The sequence below is a fragment of the Prionailurus bengalensis genome, unplaced genomic scaffold (genome assembly GCF_016509475.1).
Source record: "Prionailurus bengalensis isolate Pbe53 unplaced genomic scaffold, Fcat_Pben_1.1_paternal_pri Un_scaffold_108, whole genome shotgun sequence".
NCBI lineage: Eukaryota > Metazoa > Chordata > Mammalia > Carnivora > Felidae > Prionailurus > Prionailurus bengalensis.
In genome coordinates, this window is record NW_025091204.1 from 6,104 (window position 1) to 26,665 (window position 20,562).

The 20,562-nt window shown below is 53.2% G+C and overlaps 1 protein-coding gene across 10 annotated transcripts in view; it reads right to left on the reverse strand.

Moving 5' to 3' along the window:
• Nucleotides 1-441: 441 nt before the first annotated feature.
• Nucleotides 442-20,562, reverse strand: part of LOC122478607 (liprin-alpha-2-like) — a 44,014-nt gene continuing 23,893 nt past the window's right edge. For 6 of the 10 annotated variants that reach the window (XM_043572153.1, XM_043572152.1, XM_043572156.1 and 3 more), the window contains 7 exons: nt 19,453-19,587; nt 17,821-17,904; nt 15,733-15,858; nt 12,999-13,078; nt 9,734-9,878; nt 4,883-5,034; nt 3,866-4,217 (listed from right to left, as the gene is read on the reverse strand). In XM_043572153.1, the coding sequence (XP_043428088.1) occupies nt 3,881-4,217; nt 4,883-5,034; nt 9,734-9,878; nt 12,999-13,078; nt 15,733-15,858; nt 17,821-17,904; nt 19,453-19,587 (1,059 nt within the window). In that variant the 3' untranslated portion in view covers nt 3,866-3,880. Of the gene's footprint in view, nt 989-3,848; nt 4,218-4,882; nt 5,035-9,733; nt 9,879-12,998; nt 13,079-15,732; nt 15,859-17,820; nt 17,905-19,452; nt 19,588-20,562 lie in introns of those variants that run through there. The other 4 variants (XM_043572155.1, XM_043572157.1, XM_043572161.1 and 1 more) reach the window with 4 other exon arrangements.

Genomic DNA, 20,562 nt, shown 5'->3' on the forward strand with positions numbered 1-20,562 from the left:
CCTGACAGAAAGGAGAAGGGAAGTCTTACTCCACAGAAAGAAACTATGTATCCTTCACAGTAGTAAGCGATTGGCCCTGGCGGGAGAGACAGTACAGGAAGAGGAAATCCCAGCGATTGTCAGTTGTGCCCTCCACACAACGTCCACGGGTCAGGGCGTCCATCCCTTGACCCAATGGCCATAAGCTCTCTGTGGCGGGGAGGGAAGGAACCATCCCAGAGTCGCCTGAGCTATGAGGGATCTTGTGCCAGAGCCTCCTGAGGTGGCCTCGTGAGGGCTGCATCAGAATCTGTGTCTTCTCCTGTCTCTGCCCCTCCCATGCTCATGCTCTGTCTCTCTGTCTCTCAATAATAAATAAACATAAAAAACTTAAGGAAAATCTACAAATGGAGAATGAGGTCCACTCTTGAAACTTGTTCAAAAAAGAAATGTAAAAAGTGATTTCCGTAAGAACAGTAAGACCTTTATTAGAGTTGCACTACATTATTTCCAGGGTCTCGCGCCTTCCTCCTGGGTGCACACCCAGCACCCTGCCCCGCGGTGGGAGCCCAGTGCTACCTGATTGGTCTTCTGAGTGTTGTGGTGCCAGGGAGTTCAGGGTGGGTGTGGGGCAGGGGTGGGGGGAGGACGTGCCCGGGTCCCCCCACCCAGGCTTGCCATGGCCTCAGCTCCCAGGTTCTGCAGGTCACTCCAGGCAAGCTGCCCAGGACCCCAGGACTAGGCTCTGATAGAGACCACGCACTGAGGACACCCACGATGCCTAGCTGTAGTAGGTGGAAGAGCACACTAATATTCAAGCAGATAAGCAGAAGTTAGGAGTCATCTTAGACCATTGAAGCCTGAGAGGGCCACAGCCTTGTTATATAGGAAGTCGGCCATTCTCCACCATTGTTCACATTCCAGTCAAAGAGCCTCCCGTGGCGCCGTCGCCGAGGGGCTGGGGCAGGTCAGCATGTCACGGACCAACGATCAGCTGCATCTTCTTTGGCTGCATAGAGGACAGAGAGGAAGTGACCCAGAAGTCTGCAGGGAGAGTCTCTGCTGACCCAGCAGCTAAGTCACAAATGTCCTTTGGTCTACATTGTTTTCTCCTAGAAGGTGCCTTCCTAAAGTTTTGTCATCATCCAGAAATCCAGACTGATTGGAAATTAAAAAACAAAAGTGTATACTAAAGTTACCAGCCCTTTAAAATGACTTCGCTCTGCAATTGTGTTTACAGGTATTTACCCCCATTCCTGACAGCCATCGGGCCCCCTGCCCAGAAGGCAGCCCCAGGGGGTAACGGGAGACAGGGCCACACTTGTGCCAGGACCCTGACTGGGCGCAAGTCAGCAGAGTCCTGGGCTGCCTGGGCCTGCTCCACTGTCTATGTGAAATCACCTTCTTGCCATAGAAGATACTACCTTTTCGTTTTCCAAATAGTCTTTAAGCTGCAGACAGTGCCACACGCTGGGACAGTCCCACAGCACACTTGCCCTTGCCCTGTTCTCCTCACAAGCATGTGTTCGTTCTTATGGCAATGACGACAGTCTTAAGTGGTGGTGTGGGAGGAAATCAGTCCTGGTTTTGTAGGAGAATGCAACGTTTTGTGTCTTTTCAAATAAATAACTGAAACATTCCCCCAGAGCACAGGGCCCTGGATTGCAGTGAGATATCCAGCTACCTCCAAAACACAACTTACAGGCTCTATTCCCAGGCTGCAGCCAGCGTGTTATGATGTCCAAAATATTTCTGAAAACTATCAGTGTCAAATAGCAAAAATGAAAGAAACCAAACTCCTCACCTCTGTGAAACTACTGGTTCCTCAATAGCTAATTGGTTTGTTTATTTATTTTTTATTGGTTTTCTTTCATTTTTGAAAGAGACAGAAACAGCAAGAGTGGAGCAGGGGCAGAGAGTTCGGGGGAGAGAGAATCCTAAGCAAACTACCCACTGTCACCTCTGCGCCCAATGCAAGGCTCACATTCACCAAGTGTGAGAACATGACCTGTGCCGAAACCAAGACTCACATGCTTCACTGACTGAGCCACCCAGTCGCCCCTGTTTTTAGAGTTTGAGAGAGAGAGAGAGAGAGAGAGAGAGAGAGAGAGAACGAGTGTGTATGAGGAGAAAGGGGCAGAGAGAAAGGAGGAAGAGGACCCAAAGCAGGCTCCACGCAGAAAGCAGCCAACCCACACTTTTTGTTACCTCTGAACTTACAAAAATACCCATTTCGGGGAGCAGTGGGGTGGGACAACCAGAAGGCACTACCACGAATCTTACTGTTTTCATTACAGAAAGTATAAGGATGTGAAAGAAAACACATCAGCAACATCTAAGGGACAGAATTTTCCAGCATGGTTGCAGGAGCAAAAGGTCTACTTTCAGTATCAAATTGCATACAGCAAGGTGGCAACTATCCAAGTTATTGTAAAACACTTTTATATACTTCAAACATAGGGACATTCAAATCAGACCACTGTTGAACAGTCCCTACAAATTTCCATTCCCAGAGAACCAAAAGCCAGAGGGTTCCTACGAATTGTGAGCAGTAACAGAAATAACAACATTTCACCTGAAGTACAACTCAGTGTGCCAGTCATGATCATTATTATGAGTTCTGAGATGGAGACTACATTGAGGCAGATGGAAAGAAACCAACGGACAAGTCCGGGGGCTGAAGCGGAACGGCCTCTGAGGGAAGGGGCTCTGTGGGCCCAGTGTGGACGTGAGGCACCCTACTCCAGACCTCGCAGGCTCTCAGGCACAGAAGAGTGGCCACACGCCTTGCCTGCTGTCCGGTGTATCACAGAGCCCACTGACTTCTGCCCAGGCTCAAGGCCCCGTCCCGTCGTCCCACCATCTCCAATGTACCCCCGTGGCCCACCTCCTGCTCCACCCCGCTAGCCTGCAAACCACCTCTTCTGTTGAAAAGTACCTACTTTTTTTAATCAGTTGTGGGATCACTGGGATATGGTTTCAACCTGCCTCCTTCACCCACTTAACTCTGCTCTGGGACACAGTCAACCCACGTGCGACATGCTCTGCAGTGGAAAGTCCCAGAGAGTTATGCCTGCACCACTCCTCTGTGCCCCCATCCCGGGCATCACAGCGCCTCAGCTGCTTGGTAGCACGCGAAACCCACTGCTGTTACTCGTTGTCAGAATCAAGACCAGTTGAAAGTAAGATGTAGTGATCAGACTGCAAAGGTCAGAGTCTATCGAAGAGAAACTCAAACACTACAGGGGAAGGAAACACAGGGGCAGCCTAGTGAGGATGCCAGAGAGATCACCAGCATGAATGACAGGTTCTGAATGCTGGTGACCAGGTCCTCACAGGGGCTGCAGTTACACATAATGTGATGGAGCTTCTGTGTTGAAAGTATCTCGTGGATATTTAGAAGGAGACACTCCTGAAAGCCATGTGACGGAAGTGCTCCCACTGTTCCCAGGTACAGGTGAGAAAACGGAGGCACAGGAATGCTAATATGGACTTTCCCCAGACCTCCAAACCCATCTGTGCAGGAGCCAGGCTCACACGAAAGTGCTCTGGGGCCACAACCGCACGTGAGCCACAACATATCCTCCCTGCACAACTTCTCAAGGTGCACTGGGAATCCATGTGAGTCCCTTCAAGATTTCATACGTGCTCTACGTCCTCCAGGACCCACAGTTTAAGAAGAGACTCAGGTTCAGTGTGGAGGACATAATACTGCTTTGCAGCCATAGAGTACATTGAGCAAACAAACAGCTACTGCTTTAAAAACAGGTACAGCTGAAAAGTGCTCAGCAAGGTGACAAGCAACACAATGCTTATTTTTTAAAGTTTTTGGTGTTTTTCAGCTTGTCCGCCCAATTTGTGGAGTCCCAGGGCACGCTGGGAAGGGTTTTCAACCTCCAATTCAGCGGCTGTGGGGAAGCAGAGTGATGAAATGGGAGGTGGGGGATGTCCACAGCCACGTGAGGTCTCCCGACGGGTGAGGGGTCTGCAGGCAGAGAGACCACGGATCTAGAGGAATGATCCCAGTAAGACCTCCCACACACTGGAAACATGCAAGGACACCAACCTGGTCATACAGGCTCATCGCTAGCATGGCTGGGGTGGACTTTTGTTTTCTGGCGAGCAACCAGCGGATGGATTTTGTGATGCCCTTCTTCTTGGGGGCGTTATTCAGTGAGTCCTGGCTATTGCTACTGTTGCAGAGGTTGCTCAAGGGGCCACCCCGAGAGCCTGGGGATCTGGGGGACGCACAGGAGAGCATCTTCCACGCGTGCTCGTCACACGACACACCGCCCCACGTGATTAGAAGCACAATCCCCCAGCTTCTAGGGAGGGCTGCGCCCTGGGAGCTGACACTCTCTCCCTCCCAAGTATATCTGGAGTCCAAGCACCTTGGGTTGAGAACGCTCGGCACCCCTCCCTGGCCGTGACCCGGAAGCACGGAGGACATGCACACCTGAGCCACCCCAGGACGTGGTGCGAGGAACAGAGAGGCTGCTGGAGCTGCCTGGTGGGGGTGGGGGGAAGAGAGCATGGCTCCTGACAGCCCCACAGGGCACAGTGCGACCCAGGGGAGGATCCCTAGGGAACATGTCACCCAGGATCCACCGGGAGGAAAAGGGAGGTCTCAGGATGGCTGGTGTGTACGATCTGAGCAAACGAGGCTGCCCTACAGCCACCAGCATCACAAGACTGTGGTCTTTCCCACCTGCCTTTTGCTCTGCTGGCCACACCCAGGGCACCCAGGCAGGTATCCCAAGAACGCCATGCACGTAAACTCGGTTCATTGGCCTCTCTTTGGAATGGCTGTTCCGACCCTTTCTCCCCCATGTAGAGATCAAAGGTTTCTCAGAGCTGAAAACCAGCGCACAGGCATGTCTCCTACGATGCCTGTGCCCCTTACTTTGTGGCGTCCCTGATGTCCTCGTGGCTGGCCTTGTGCAGTGCCCTTTGCTGCAGCCTGTCCAAGCTCAGGGACCTCTGGGAAGAAGGAGCTGACGGTACACATCGTGTCCTTGCCACGCTATCTTGTGACTCTTCCTCCAAAGGCAGCAACTATGGGGTGGAGAGGAGAGTGACATGAGTTCACTGTGCACCCAGACAGAGGAGCACACAGCCCTGAAATCACAGCCAGCAACTCATTTTAAAAAGCTATGAGCTGTGTTTTGTGCAGCGTCCGAAACGACTTCCTAGGATCGGCCTAACGCCAGGCGAAAGGGTGGATTTGCGTCCGGGCAGTGGGCCCACTGAGACCCCCAGCCCATCTGCACCGAGGGGTGTACCCTCCCAGGACCTCGCACCACCAGGAGCCCGGCCACAGAAGGTAGAGGCGGAGACCCAAACCATGTCACCATACACCACGGCCAGCTGAGAAGGAAGGTGTTTGTTTCCTGACGCCATTCAGGGCAAACCCTGGTGAGCACGGAGCCCTCCCATGCACGATTGTCCAAAGCTCTTTGTTTGGGGGAAGTGGAGCGAGCTTGTGGCCTAATCCACTGTCACCTCTGGTGGCGATGCAAGGCTGGAATCTACGGGGACGTGTGTAAAGTGACAAGGCACCCAACCCCCTGACCCCACACTCGGGTCTGACTTCTGCTTCTCGGGGACATTTCGGTTGATGTTACAAACTGATGGACTCATCTGCAGCTTACAGACAGTCTGCTCGACACGGTGGAGACACAGCGTCCCTTGGCTGCCGTCACGACAAATGAACCCCTTCAGACTCCATTTTTCCTTGTGTGACAGGCTGTGGGTCTGCGGCTATGTGGCTGTGGGCCCTGGAAAGGACCGTGGGGCCACGGACCCGCCAGCGTTACGACCCTTGACAGGTCCTGGTGGTGAGGCAGGGCCGGATCTCACGAGACACACGTGTAGGACTGGTGAGACAGGCACAGCCAACTGGGTTTGTACCAGGGCCTCCGAAGCTGCATGGGGCTCGGGACACCCATGGCGGTCAGCACCAAGTGGAGCTGAGCTCAGGGAAGACACAAGCTTAACCAACAGCTCCAAAACACCTGCCTCCTCTCCTGATTTCCTGACAATCATCAGACAACAAAAGGCTACCTTAGCAGGCTACAAATTATCCACATAAAACCAAACAGGGTCAGACTGGCTCAACACAAGTAGGTTTCATACCCAGGTGGAAGCAAGGATATGGAGAAAACAAACCCAAAAGGGAACAGGACAGGGAGCCACACTAGCGACCAGGCTATGAGGTGAGCAGAGACGGAGGGTTCCGGGAGCACACCCTCCCCTGTGTCACAGCGCAGTCCACACACAGGCCCCCGCCCAGCACTGGGTCCTGCCAGACTTGTGCCTATGGGCCATTTCAGTCTCAACCAAAACGGGAGGCTCCCGCCAGGCTGGGAAGTGCAACGCCCGTGCTGGCCCTGTCTGCATGGACCTGACGCCCACTGCCCGTACACCTAGACTTCATCCCCCAAAACCTCCAAAGAGCCCTCCAAGTAGCCATCAGTGAGCTGCGGGAGCAGGCCGTCCTGCCTGGGTGTTCATCACACGACCCTCTGTTCCTTGAGAAAGTCTTGCTACCGAAGAAAAGGCAGCACGAGCCAGCAGAATGCAGGGCGTGCTCTGTGCCCCGGCGCCGATGTGAGCTCCTGATCTCTGAGGACCGTGCACCGAGGGGCAGGGTGTGGACACCCCCAGGGCCATGAACCTTTCGCTGTCCTCCCTTACCAGGAGACCAAAGCAGGAAAAAAAGACGGTGATGAATACACCCCGGTCACAAAACAACCAGGGACCGAACTGGCACTTGAACGCAAGAATTCAACTGAACGGACACACCGTCTGTGCAGTGGAGGGGCTCCCCCAGCTGCCGCCCAGCTCTGTATCAGAGGCACGGCCCTGTCAGCGCATGGCTGGGAAGGTCTGGGATGGGGGTCCGGTCCAGGGAGCAAGGCATCCCAGTTATGAGGCGGACTCTCTGGTCGAGGGTTCCGTCCCGAGGCACGGCGCTTCCCCATGAGAATGGGCACACCCACATCATTGTCCTCTGGACACAGGAGGTGGCCTGTCCCAGCAAGGGCACTGTAAATGGGAGAAGGGCGCCCGAGCAAAGGTGGGGTACGTGGCAGAGTGGTGTCGTGGCCAGTGTTTGCCCTGCAAAGTGTCCTCATGCACAGGACCCAGGCTCTCAGGCTCTGGTTGCACATCTGGAAATGGGCTAACCACACAAGCTGTGGCTCGCGGGGATGTCTGTGAGGGCCAGGTCACAGGATCCTAAACCACTGCACACACCAGGTGGCGAACCCTAAGAGCTCTCTGAATGCTGCTGGCTACGGCTGTCAAAAGTGGTGATCTCGAAATCGAAACTCTATGCCTCTGCTTCAGTAATTTCTCTTCCTAGAAACTTCTATGTCTCATGGAACTAAGTACGCAGCGCAGCGAGCAAGACACAAACGAGAGACAACGGTGAGCTCTGGTGGCCGTCGCAGGTACCGTGGAAACCGCAGGCCGCGCTCGAGCTCCCAGTGGCTCCTGTACTTCCCCGCACACGCCAGCCGCTCGTCCTTACCCAGCTGTGGTGCTCACTGTGAAGAGACGGGCACTCTCCCCCACACCACACACAAACACAGCTAGGTTGCACTACGAAACACTTTCGCTTTCTCCGATGCTTCCTTACATCACTAGGCTGACAGAGGCATGCAAAGAAAGGAAGAGAAATCAGATTTACTGCACACTTGGAAGCTACAATTTCCAAGACCAAACGAGGCAAACATATTTTAAAGAGAACAACAGGACGGATATAATCGAGAGAAGATTTAGAAACAACCACGCCTGGAAGCAGCACTTTGTTCCACCACACATCTGAATGTAATAGGTTATTCGACATTTACCAGAGACACTACCAATTATCACTCAGGGATGGAAAACTCCATTACAACATACACGACTTATTAAAACATGGCATCTTGTAGAACAGAGACATCTAACAGGTGCCTATTCGAAACTTTCCTGTAACTGTTCTCCTTGTTGAAAACCAAGTTACACTTTTACAGTATCACCCTAGGGGATGCCGAAGTTCCCGCAACACCTTGGATAACACCAAACAAACCCACTCTGTTAATGCCCTGCTGGACGTGAATGTGAAATCCTGACCTAGAATTTGATTGACAACCTCTCACAAATCACTGTGCTGGTTACAGGAGGGTGTCCTGGGCAGGTACGTGATAAAAACGGGCTCAGGGGCAGGTGACAGCTTCACGTTGTAGGAGTCCTGAGTTTCAGTGTAGAAGGCAGTACTTGTGCTCAGTAAGCCCATGAGATTTGGAGTCCTGAACACGAGTGTCGGCACCGCAAAGCGTGCTGTCTGTATCGAGCTTCCGTTCGTCTATGCTCAGTGCCTTATCTCTTTTGAAGAAACACTTCGTTTACAAATTATTATCTGGATCATACCCGTATCCACCTGTACTATACAGGGATACGTTAACGACAATTTATGACTATTGGGGCAAAACCCCACTCTCTAATGACAAATGAAGATACAGGAGAAACAACACGAGCCAGCCACGAGTGACCACAGACGCTCCAGGGCAAAACAGCAAAATGACAAAACACAAACCACAGAACTTTTACCCTGTGTCTCCTTCCAGCTAGCACTGCGTCTCTGCTCCCAACCAGAGTTCAAGTCCTCCAGAAAGCTGCCCCTACTGTGTCTACACAGACTCTGGAACTCTGGCGAGTGGGCTTTAGCGCAAGGGCTCCTGGACCAGACCACCGTGGTCCTCGGCCTCCACCTTGCCTGGCCCCACCCAGCATGACCAGGCCACCGGTCTCCCTTTCCCTGAGCACCTGGCTCACTGAGACCAAGCTCACCGCTTGGTCTCTGCCAGTTCTGTCTCTCTCTCTCCACTGCCACACTGGGCAGTGCCCAGAGAGCCACCCTTTCACTCTGGGGCTATCCACAGGTGCCCATCTAGGGACTTGTCAATCATCTGTCAAACAGAAATAGATAACTAACACACATATCACCTTTTACTTCCCATTTGCTGCTGGTCTCCCCTGAGTACACTGTGCACACATAGGGGTGCAGGCCTCTCCTCTGACTTTTTATCTATTTATTGTTTTCTTTGTTTTATTTCAAGTGGGGGAGGAGCAGAGAGAGGGAGAGAGAGAGAATCCCAAGCAGGCTCCAGGCGCGGTCAGCACAGAGCCCCATGCGGGGCTGCGGGGCTCCGGGTCTCGATCTCACAAACCCAGAGATCGTGACATGAGCAGAAATCAGCAGTCGGACGCTTGACCGACTGAGCCACCCGGCGCCCCTCATCTGGGTTTTTCAGTCATGTTGCACCCTAGCTCTGGGACGATATCTGCACCAAACTTGTTCCATGACTACAGGTGCTCAAAACTTACACAAATATATAAAAATATACGCGGCTGAAGAGACAAAGGACAAAAGTACTTAAACTCCAAAGGTGAATTCTTTGTTGTTCAAGGATGAATACACATGTTCATTTAACCTTCGTTAGCGTTTCAAACCCTTACTAATTTGCATTGTGCTGTGCTTAACACTAGGTCCTATCTGAATCCACATTGCTACTTTACACAAAGAAAGAACAAAAGCTCTCAAAAGTAAATTCTAAGGCAGCAAAAGAAGAATGGGGGAAGGGGAAAAGAGAAAGCAGCCTATCAGTCCTTTAGTTCCAGAAGAGCCTCACAGACAGAGGAAAAGGCAGGAGACATTGGAGCAGGCAGGTGGGTCCCACGAGAGCCCCCAGAGGATGGAGGTCCTTGCCTTGGAAGGCTCATGTCGCAGACGGGCCACACGGCCTTTCCGGTGGCGCCGCAACACCGCGCTGCTGCTGCTGCTGCTGCTGGCATCCGTGGGGCCGTCCGCCAGACGGAACCTGGAAGCTGGGATGCTGCCGACGTGCGTCCGCCTGAAATACGGAGGAAAACAATCAAACAAACACGCACACACACACCAAGGTTGTTATCTAAAGAAAAGTGGACTTTGTCAGCCAGGCCAGAACCCATCCATTGGGAAAATGAGGTCAGAGAAAAAGGTCTCCAAGGAAGGCGTCTTTGCCCCTGGCTCCAGTGCAAGCCCGCTAGCCGGGCCCTGTGGAGACAGGGTCTCCCGGGCCCAGCAGGTGCAACGCATCCCCGCGGCCCAGACGTCCCCGAGGTGGAGCAGCGCCTGCCCCCAGTCAAGCTGTCGTCCTGCGTGTCTGCACCACCTCCTGCCCAACTGACCGGAAAGCACTCCTATACGTCCCTCTGGCCTTCACCTGCCATCGGCCCACGTGTGCCAAGGCCCTTGCTGTGATGCCAGGTGACCCCAGGTTTTCCTCCACCAGCCACTATCGGGCGCCCCAGGGGCAGTCGCAGCAGGATCCTCGGGAACCACACCTCGCAGCTCCCGTACACAGGAGGTGGCAATGCGCCCGGTGTTTCCAAGGCAAAAGCGTCTCTGGCCTCTGTGCAGTTAGACTAACAGACAAATGTCCCCCTTGGCCACAGAAGTCTCCAGAAAAGTTCCATGGAGCCCCGAGCCCCTAGGGTGGAGTCACTTAATTGGGCTGTCAGCTGCTCCCCTCAGCAAAGGCTCTGGGCACGAAGCTCGGGGCAGCAGCTGTGAAAGAGCACCGGCCAGCGCACGTGCCCAGCCTCAGCCACGGGCTCATCTTCCACACTTGAACCCTGCACGGGAGTCCAGTGGCTCCTTGCTCTCTGGAAAAGAAGAGAGGCTGCCTTCCATTTCACCAATCCTTATGGTCTCGGGAGACAGAACACACCCATCTGATTCACATCAACTAGAGAGGGGGCCCCTGGCGTCACCCCTTGTGGCCTGGAGACAGGGCCACCACGACAGGGCGTCTCCTCTGTGGTGCTTCAAGCTCTTCTCTGCGGCCTTTCAAGAAACGTCATTGACACGTGCTGCCTCAGGGTACTGATTGCTTCTAAGACAGCCAAGTCGGGACTGCCCGCTGGCCACAACCACCTTCCCCTCCTCTGGTCCCCCCATTCCCAGAACAACTGCTCACCTGAGCTCAGGTGGTCTAGCTTCACCGCTGTGGGGCCACGACACATCGCCAATTGGGGAGAGCCACACTCGCCACCCCCATGGGACCTGGCATGGTTCATGGCTCCACCGAGGTTCGCGTGTGTCCCCTGACTCTGACACCCTATCTCAGGCTCCCTGGCTCCCGACCCCACCACCCTGCACCCAGTCCTATCCCAGAGCTCTCTCCCATCTTCCCGGCCTGCCTGTGGAAGTGGGTCTGACACCTTTCTTTTCTTCTGCAACCCAGACCATCATCTTGCTAGAGGAGGACACAAACAAAAGATGTGGCTGTGAGGTCGTGCCAGGAGGGCCCAGCTGTCCAGCCTGCCTGCCACCTTCTCAGTCTCATCCCCATGGCCTCTGGCCGCTCACGGCGACACAGCTCCCAGCAGCCTCTCTTCTGCCACCACACGAGACAGCACTTTGGGAGATGGCTTCAAACAGACCCTGTTCCTCAGCCGGTCTCCTGCCCGGGGTCTTCTGACCACAAGGCCACCTGTGACCGCGGCCAATGCCTCCGCAACCACGGGAGCACTGCGATCCTCTCTATCCTTCTCCTTGGCCAGCTCACCTCAGGCGGGTGACGGGCGTGGACGTCCCTCTTATGGCAAATGCCCCAGGGTGCCACCCTCCAGGGGCCTGCACAGCCCCTTCCCTTGAGAACTCCAACATGCACTCGAGTGGCCTGCACCGCATCCACTGTTTGCTCCCTTGGCCTCCTCACACATACCCGTCTTCAAGCCCTGGAATGGTGACACTCAGCACACTGGTGTCTTGCTGGCGAGGATCTCCGTCAGCCAAGCAAGAGGCTGCTCTGTGCCTGGATCTTCCTGGGTGCTTCTCTCTCCGGACACACATTCGCTGTGCCACCAGTAGTTCCGTGGACAGGGAGGGCCGCTTGTGACTCTACCTGCACTGACTTCTCTCTCCGACAAGCAGGCTCAACAAGGACAGCCACAGCACACCCTCGACTCTCCCGAGAGCCCCCGTCGGCAGCCGCACAGACCCCAGTGAGGCCTGAGTGGGCCTGCCTTTGGAGCAGGAGCCTCCTTCCTGCACCTAAGGGGGCCCAGTCAGCTACTCGAGGCACTGTCACACCAGAATGACTCTCACATGGTACCCATTTCCTACAAAGAAGCAAGCAAACCTTTTAATACCTCGCTGACAATTACTGTCTGCAGGACGCAGCTCACAAGCCGGCTGATCCACCCCCTCACAGGCGACTCACCAACGTCCCAACAGATTTACAGCGATTACATGTCATTCTCCAGTCTTTTCAAACATATAAGAAACTGCGAGCACTGCGCTAACCCCACCAATGTCAAGGTGACCTTCACAACCATGGCCACGTGTGCACTCCCATGGTGACCCCACTGGCGTTGCGGAAGGGACCATAGCTTCCAGGGATGCTGGGCCGAACCTGGCATGCTGGACCCCTCCTAGCCCCACACCATCACTGCCACACTCGGTGGAGGGAGGCCGCAAAGAAACCCACCCAAACACGAACAGAACTTGCCCTAACTTCCACTCCTCCTCCCATGGCTGCGAGCTCTGTCATGCCTCCCGGTCTCCTGAGATTCCAAACCTAACCTCTGGAATGAGGTTTGACTTCTCCCTCTTGCCAACTACTAAGCTACTGGCTCCCTGAGCTACATCCAGTCACTCTGCCCATTCGGTCAAAGGATTCCTCTGGAAGATACACAGCAGGTGCCAACATAGGTGTTTGTGAGGTGGTTCATGTTAGGCACGGTGAAGGGCAGTGTCCCCCCCAGCCCCGCCCCATCATCAGTTAGCCGGTACCTGGAAAATGGATCGCGTCAGACTACAACACACTCAGGGTTATTGTGTGTAACTCTGATCCGGTTCGGGTCATACCATAGCACACCCACGGTTCTACTTTGGAACCATGAGCTGGTTCAGGTCATACTGGTGACAGAGGGAAGCCGCCCCCAGCCGCATCTCAAACAGATCTGTGAACCGGGAAGTGTCATACCCATGGTGAAGCGAAGAGCCTCTCATTCTTGCCCACTTTAATACGGCCCTCAGTGCTTCCATGTTTCGTAGAAGGTTTTCCTGCAAAGCAGCAAATGACAACGACACTCACTGCAAGCAAGGTTAACTAGTCTTTGCATCAAGAGTCCGTTCAACACAGAGCACAATCTGGTAGTGGCCAGAGGAAAGTAGAGTAGGGGCGGTGGGCAAAAGAGATGATGGTGACTAGGAGGCATCAGCATCCAGATATCAAATAAGGCCGTCTCGGGGATGAAAAGCACAGTACAGGGAATACGGTCTGTGATACCCTAAGGACTCTGTATGGTGACACACGGTGACCACAGTGATGGTGACGAGCAAAGAGTCACGTGGGCAATTGTTGAAACCGTATGCTGTCTACTTGAAACTGATACAACACTGTAGGTTCATTAGAATTCAAGAACAAATGGAAAACACTACTAGCATCAAGTGTGCTGAAATGCTGACCATCATAACCACGATGGGTAAATTCAGCAGTTACAAACCCCAAGACCATTCTCTCCATGAGTCCTCCAGGAAACACCCAGATCACCAAGTGAACGTCCTAAACCCTACTGAACAGTTAGGTCTCAGGCATAGCAAGGTTACAGAGGAGAAACACTGAGCCACGAGGACTTCTTCCTAATTATGTAGAGAGGAGCAGGACTTTCTGGGCGGTGGGGGAATAGCCCTTCTGTGCAATAGGCACGTGGTCCGTCGTGGACCCTCTGCAGCCCAGCCTCACGTCTGCACACGCAGCACCAGGGAGCAAAACCGACGAGGAGCTTCGGTCACACAACTACCCCCTAGGCAGTGCCGTCCCAGGCCGGAGACACCACCGCATGTGGATAACTGAGCGCCTAAAATGGGGCTGGTGCCGACCACAGGGGATGGAACTGTGAGATGCCCCGTGGGTTGCAAGGACTGAATGTGGAAAAACATTGTAGAGTAGCTCCTTCATGTCTACACTATTTACATGATACAATAACATGTTGCCTGCATCAGGCTGCATGAAAACTAACATCACCCGTCTGTTTGACCATTTCAAATGCAGCCTCGAGAACCCTTGGGATGACACCCGTGTCACCTGTTACCTTCCTGCTGGGCAACGCTGCACTCAAAGAAAGGTTTACATGAACATTTTAGCTTTCGAGCGAACCCCCGAAGGGACTCAGAAATCTGAACCCCATAGGCTGCTCGGCTCCAACTCCGCCACATGCGTGCCATTCAGACTTGCGAGCGTGGGGCCGCTCGAAAGCACAGTGGTGGCTCGCCTTGGAGGAAGTGTGAGCCCCAGAGGTCACCTGCTCCTCTCCAGTCTCAACCGATCACTGAATGATTGAGAGATGGAAATACCTTCTCATGTTGCGTTTCTTATAACTGTTTTTTCAGATTGCCAACTTCTCCTAACAGAGTTTTCTGAGAAAGGTACACACAGTCCTTTAGTGTTGATTCTTTCAAACGTTCCACATGCTAGAGCATGCCGACGTTTCTCTTTACCATAACGCAGCACCACAGACAAGGCATGGAGCAGATGGCCATACCAACGAACCGGGTCACATGACCACAGAGTGAAATGCTGTCTGTGAAACTGCAGTAACAGCCTTTACTCATACTTTGTCCATGTACAATTTCTTCCCGGATCACTGTCTGACTGTAAGTATGACAAGTTCCTAAGTTTACTTGCAGCAGGTACACTGGTTTGTACTAGCTTTTAGGGTCTGTGATGCCTCAGTCACTTGGGAAACCTGACCTAAGTTTCGTACATATACTTCCAATCTCACATATAGCTATTCTACCGAAAGGCTGGCCCCAGTGATCAAGGTAGAATCTCACGTGGGGTATAATAACGCACCTCATAATGGGTTTTACCCAAAACAAGTGTGTCGTGTAATTAGCATTGCTCACTGGTGTCTCCAAGTGCCAATCTTAGGGAAGAGTCTGGGCTCATCTGCAGGGACACAGGTGTCAACAGAACTGGTAGTATCAGGTCCGCATCCAACTGTCCCCACCAGAGCTTCTCTCACAGAGATGGTATGATACTGCTTCCCTCCCGTTACACCTCAAGTGTATCCGTTATGATGGTGTGAGAGTCCAGGCTTCGACTCTTTGCAACCCAGATGAAAAGAGGGAAGGCAGGAGATGGAACAGGAGAAACTCTGTTTTCAGCTGGTTAAATGCCTGACAGAACTGCGCACTCCTACCGGTCGTTCTGGACAAAAGAGGTAGAAATTAGCTCCCCAGACAAGAACCAGGCTGAAGGTTCCAGCACAGGGGTGGCAAACGAGGGCCTGCCGACCACATCCAGCCACCGCCGGGTCCTATCAACAAAGGGTTATCGGCACACGGCCCCTCCCCTTAGTTATATACTGCCTATGGCTGTTTCTGTGCCCATCTTTGATTAGCATGAAGCTAGCTTACTCCTTACGTCTCAGTTAGGAAAAGCCTAAAATACTCACTCTCGGGCCCTCCCCAGACCATACTCCTCTTCTAGACAGTGAGACGCACCTTCCCGCACACATACGTCGGGCAGGGACAGGACACTGGGAACTTAACGTAGGCAGTGGGTAACAGCCTGCAGTTTTTCCGCGTGAAAGAATCATTTCTACTTTCTGCAGTGGCTGTTAGCCTCTGCTCCACGCTGCTCCTCAGGATCACAACGTGAGCGTCTCCTCTGTGAGGACGGGGGCACTCAGCCGCTGTCTCTCATGTCCTACCTTATCTTCTGCAGCAGCCATTCTCTCTTTTAGATGAAGTCGCTTGTCCGATTCATAAAGGAGCTTGTCAATAGTGCCGGACAGATGTTGATTAGTCTCTTCCTTCAGTTTTTCTCTCTGCCTTACCTGAAAGAGAAGACGCAGGCTTCAAGCCAAAGTGCGAACACCGGCTCAGGCGTGCGAATGACCAGCGGTGTGACCCACACGCACGCCATCCTCGGCTGCCCCTTCCCACGGCACTCTTTGGCGTGCTTGTGCGTCACTGCCAGCACCGACCTAGCGGGGCACAGAAACGCAGGAACCTGCTTCCCAGGGGTCATCACTTAGCAGGTCCCTTTGTTTCTGGGAAACAAAACACGCATGGGCCCTCACGAATGTCCTCATTATTAGCTCTCAGATGGGCTCAGGAGGCAGATGTACATGCAGGAAAGAGCATATTCTTAAGGGGATCAGCTGATCTACACACGGGAGGAGGAATATTCCGGGGCGGAAACAGAAGCTCGGATCTGGCCTCAGGGGGAAAGAAATGAATCCATTGACAAAACCGAAAGATGAAAAAAATTCCCCTTTGGGAAAGATTCAGTGGTGAGAAAGACTTTCACCTGTTTTTCGTGAAATTCACACATCTCCTGAACGTTTTGTAATGGAAACTTGTATTTACCTCAAGTAATTTCTGAACGTAACCGCAAAGTTCACGGGTCTGTGTTTTAAAGAACTCTCATCAATCGTATGGTTTAAAAACTTGTTTCTACCGCATATCCTGAATTAACCCAAAACAGAAGCGGCGAGGACAGGCTGGCAGGATTCAGGGGCTCCTGCCGGGTGCAGGGCCGTGGGGTATGGAGTACACATGTGCCCTGCAGTCGGGGGGCCCAGGGAGGAGGAAGAACCCACAGGACACACCCGCAGGCTAGGCAATGGACAGTCCCTCCAGGCTCGGGCTTCCTCATCTCTAAGCCACACCTGCTGGCACCTCTTTCCTTGGGAGCAGGCAACAGAAAGCACGAACACCACACCTCACACGCAGCAATGGCCATCACTTGGAAAAGTCCCTGTCCACCCCACAAGAAGGGATCAGCACCCAAGTATTTTTCAAGCAAAGCAGCTTAAAAGTGTCCTTGCAATTGTCTCAGTTATAATAGAATCCTTATCTCAACACCTGTCCCTCCAAACTACCATACAGTCCTAAAGGCAATGAAGTGCTTCTCTAAGTAGGTGAGGTCGAATTCTCGGCCCAAGAGGCTAGCGTCTGGTTGTGCTCGCTTGTGTGCATGTGTCATGGCGGGCTGGGGTCGGCCAACCCGAGCCGTCACGCTGGCATCAGAAGCTTCACTCCGCGGAAACTCATGTTTTATTCTCTGACCCTGAGGGCCAAGCACACGAGCTTCTGGTGTAAGTTAAGGGTGAGGGTTTTGAGTTTTCTGGTGAAACCCGATGGCCTTGGATGGACGTCCCAAGTTGGGGAGGCTGCTGCCTGCTCTGTCTCCTGGGTGTTTCATGTTGACATCTGACCAGCTCCCACAGGGAAAAATCTCAGGGGATTCAAGGGATAGGGGCCTCCCTTTCATCAAGGCTCGATTACGCTATTCCTCTTCTTAGGAACATCAACCCTGACCTGTGCCTTTACATCTCAAATACAAATTCAGGATGTGGAGACCAAGGTCAGGCCCATGACCTGATTTCAGGACCTCGGTGTCATGTCCTAAGGAAGGAGACCCCTCCTCTAGGCTGCCGTACCCCAGGCCAGTACCTCCGCTTTGGCCAAGGGACACCCACGAGGTCCCACGTCAACCATGAGTAGCTGCTAATGAGCTGGTGGGCACGGTGGGCTGTGCAGGTGCCTCCAACCCTAGGCGGCACTACCTACGGGGCCCCAGCGTCCAGAGAACATTGTCCACAGGCTAGGAGTGTTCACTAGCATCCAACTCGCACAAGAGTCCACTGTACCCCTGATGGGATCGAGAAGGGGCCTGGCGTCCACGTGGGGAGAAGTGGGAAACAAGGGACCACTCCCTACCCCCACACCCCCAGCCTGCGCCTCATCCTCAATCACTGCCAGGTGCGCGGCTGCTCCGCCCGGACACGTACCCGCTGCAGTTCTTGGTTCTTTTCCTCCAGCTGGGCCTCCATCTGGCGCAGCCTTTCCTCGATGTTGCCACGCCTCTGCTCGGCCTGTGGGCGACAGCGGGGTCAGAAGAGCGGGCTGCCCCACAACACACGCTGTGCCTACGCACGACATGCTGTGAGCGGCCTTCTGCCTGCTCACAGTCCCTACAGGCCTCATGCGTGCCAGTGGGAAACAGTGGGCTTCCTTGCTGGTGACCGGGGGTAGGCAACGGTCTCATCCCCACCCCGGCTCCCGGATCCTTGGACGGTGCCTCGTCCCCCGGGAGACACCCCTGTCCACTCAGCACGGACAGGAGGAAGCAGCAAGCAGAAAGAGCAAACAGGCGTGCTGCCTTCCTAAGCTGGGAAGTTACTTCCCATAGTTGAGCTTCCTCAGCAGCAGAGTGTCCAAAGACAAAGGGTTCTGCTACGTGGCTGACCAAGACAGGAGAGAGGACAGGAGAGAAAGGAAACGGAGACTTGACATGCAGATCACAAAGGAGGAGAGGCTCTGTTGGAGCCTGGGCCTGTGGGCGCCCAATGCCGCCTGCCCGACTTGATGGCAGCCTTGAGGGTCAGCATCCCATGACGACCCCACCCCCTTCCCACTGGGACCCTCACTGCACTGGAACCGGTGACACAGAAGCACCGACAGGCTCCCTGCTACAGGTTCCCTCAGCCCCGGGTCCGGAAGGACGGACTGGCTGCCCAGTCATGTGCTCCCTCGTCCTGTGTGCATCACTCGATCCCAGCACCGACTACATCATGTCTGGAAACTACCTCTTCAACTGCTGCCTTCCTCTGTGGGTGGTGAGTGCTGTGAGAACTGGGAGGGCAGGGACTGTGTCTGGCACCTTCCTCAACTCTATTTGTGGAACCTCCGAGTGAATTCCTTAAAGATTTATTTCTTACAGGGGTGTCTGGGTGTCTCAGTCAGTCGGATTCTGACTCTTGGCTTCAGCTCAGGTCATGAACTCAAGGTTTGGGCGTTCGAGCCCTGTGTCAGGCTCTGTACTGATAGCATGGAGCCTTCTTGGCATTCTATCTCCTTCTTTCTTCCCCTCCCCTGCTCATGTACGTGCCCATGCTCGCTCTGTCTGTCTCAAATAAATGAACATTTAAGAATTTTTTAAATAAAAACAATTGTGTTTAAAAGAGGATAGCATTTTCTCATTTCTCAGAAAAATTCTATGCTTTTTTGTTTTTTTTTCCTTCGGTAAGCTCTACACCCAACGGGGAGCTCAGACTCATGACCCTGAGATCAAGAGTCCCAAGCTCCACTGACTGAGCTGGCCAGGCACCCCTGTCCTTCTCTTGCCCAAGGCTACTATCTTGAGCTTTGAGTCGCTGACTTAAGTCTGAAAAGCAGTGAGTCTTAGATGCAGCCAACGGCAAACAGCACACGTCAGACAAAACCGGAGGGAACAAAACTGGGGATGATGCCTGCCGTTTGAAAAGCATTCCAATCTCAGACAAAGTAGCACAAAAAACAGATCTCAGCTGGTTCGCGGACTTTGGCACGCCGAAGTTACCGGTGAGAAATGAGATACAAGCACGGACCGCCATGAAAATGACATTCCCACCATGGGACCCAGAAGGAAACGGGGGCCCCACCTTGCAGAGGGTGGCCACCCTCTGGGCCGGCTCGGCTTCCACCTCGGGCAGTGACTTGGCCTTCCTCGGGGTCTGCTGCAGCCTCCGCTCCTCCACCTCCAGGCGCTCTTGCAACTGGCGGTTTTGATCCACAGTCTAGGAAATGAAGGCAAAGCATCAAACTGTAGCAAGTCTTCTCTCCGTTTCCATTTTTAATAAAGTGAAACAAAATCTGAATGCAGAGATCTACTGTTAGTTCTGACCGAAGCCAACAGTTTGGTAGGTGCTTCAGAGTAAACCTTTCCTTTCTGCAAGGAGTCACCCACGGCCTTGGTCCTCCTTTCACTACGCAAAACATGTCTTGCCAAACTCTTTGCTCTTCTTCAGTATCTTCAAAGAAGTCTTTCCAAAGACAAAGTTCCCACACATTAAAGAAAACCCATCTTCTGGAGGAGTTTGCTCGTTCTTCCTGAACAGTTAAGGAGAGAAGGGTTCGGTCCTAACCCTTCGTAAACATATTTATACTGGGGTCCGAGGGCTCGCTACATAGGACATTCTGAGGTGGGCACATCAGCCAGCACAGAGCTTCTGAGAGCATGCCTGATGCCAGTTGAGTTCTTTTTGGAAGTGTACCATTATTCAACAAAAACACTCTCCCTCTTGACCAAAAACGTGGAAAACTTCAACGTGGAAAGGGTAGACACGAGATTTTTTGTTAAAGGACTTTTAGGGAAGCCGAGGTGGCTCAGTCGGTTAAGCGTCCACCTTCGGCTCAGGTCATGATCTCATAGCTCATGGGGTCAACCCCGCCTCGTGCTCTGTGCTGACAGCTCAGAGCCTGGAGCCTGCTTTGGATTCTGTGTCTCCCTCTCTCCCTCTCTGGCCCTCCACTGCTCATGCTCGCTCACTCTCTCTCTCTCACTCTGGCTCCCTTTCTCAAAAATAAATAAGCATTAAAAATATATAAAGTCATTTTAAAAATCACGTACAAGGTGAGGTTTTTGCAAGGTTAACGTTTGTTCCCACAGACTCCTTCCATCTTCTGTGTGCATATAGCTCTGTGTGTATATACAGACCGCGTATCATGCTTTAAAACCCTCCAAAATAAATCACATGCTGTACACATAGTAT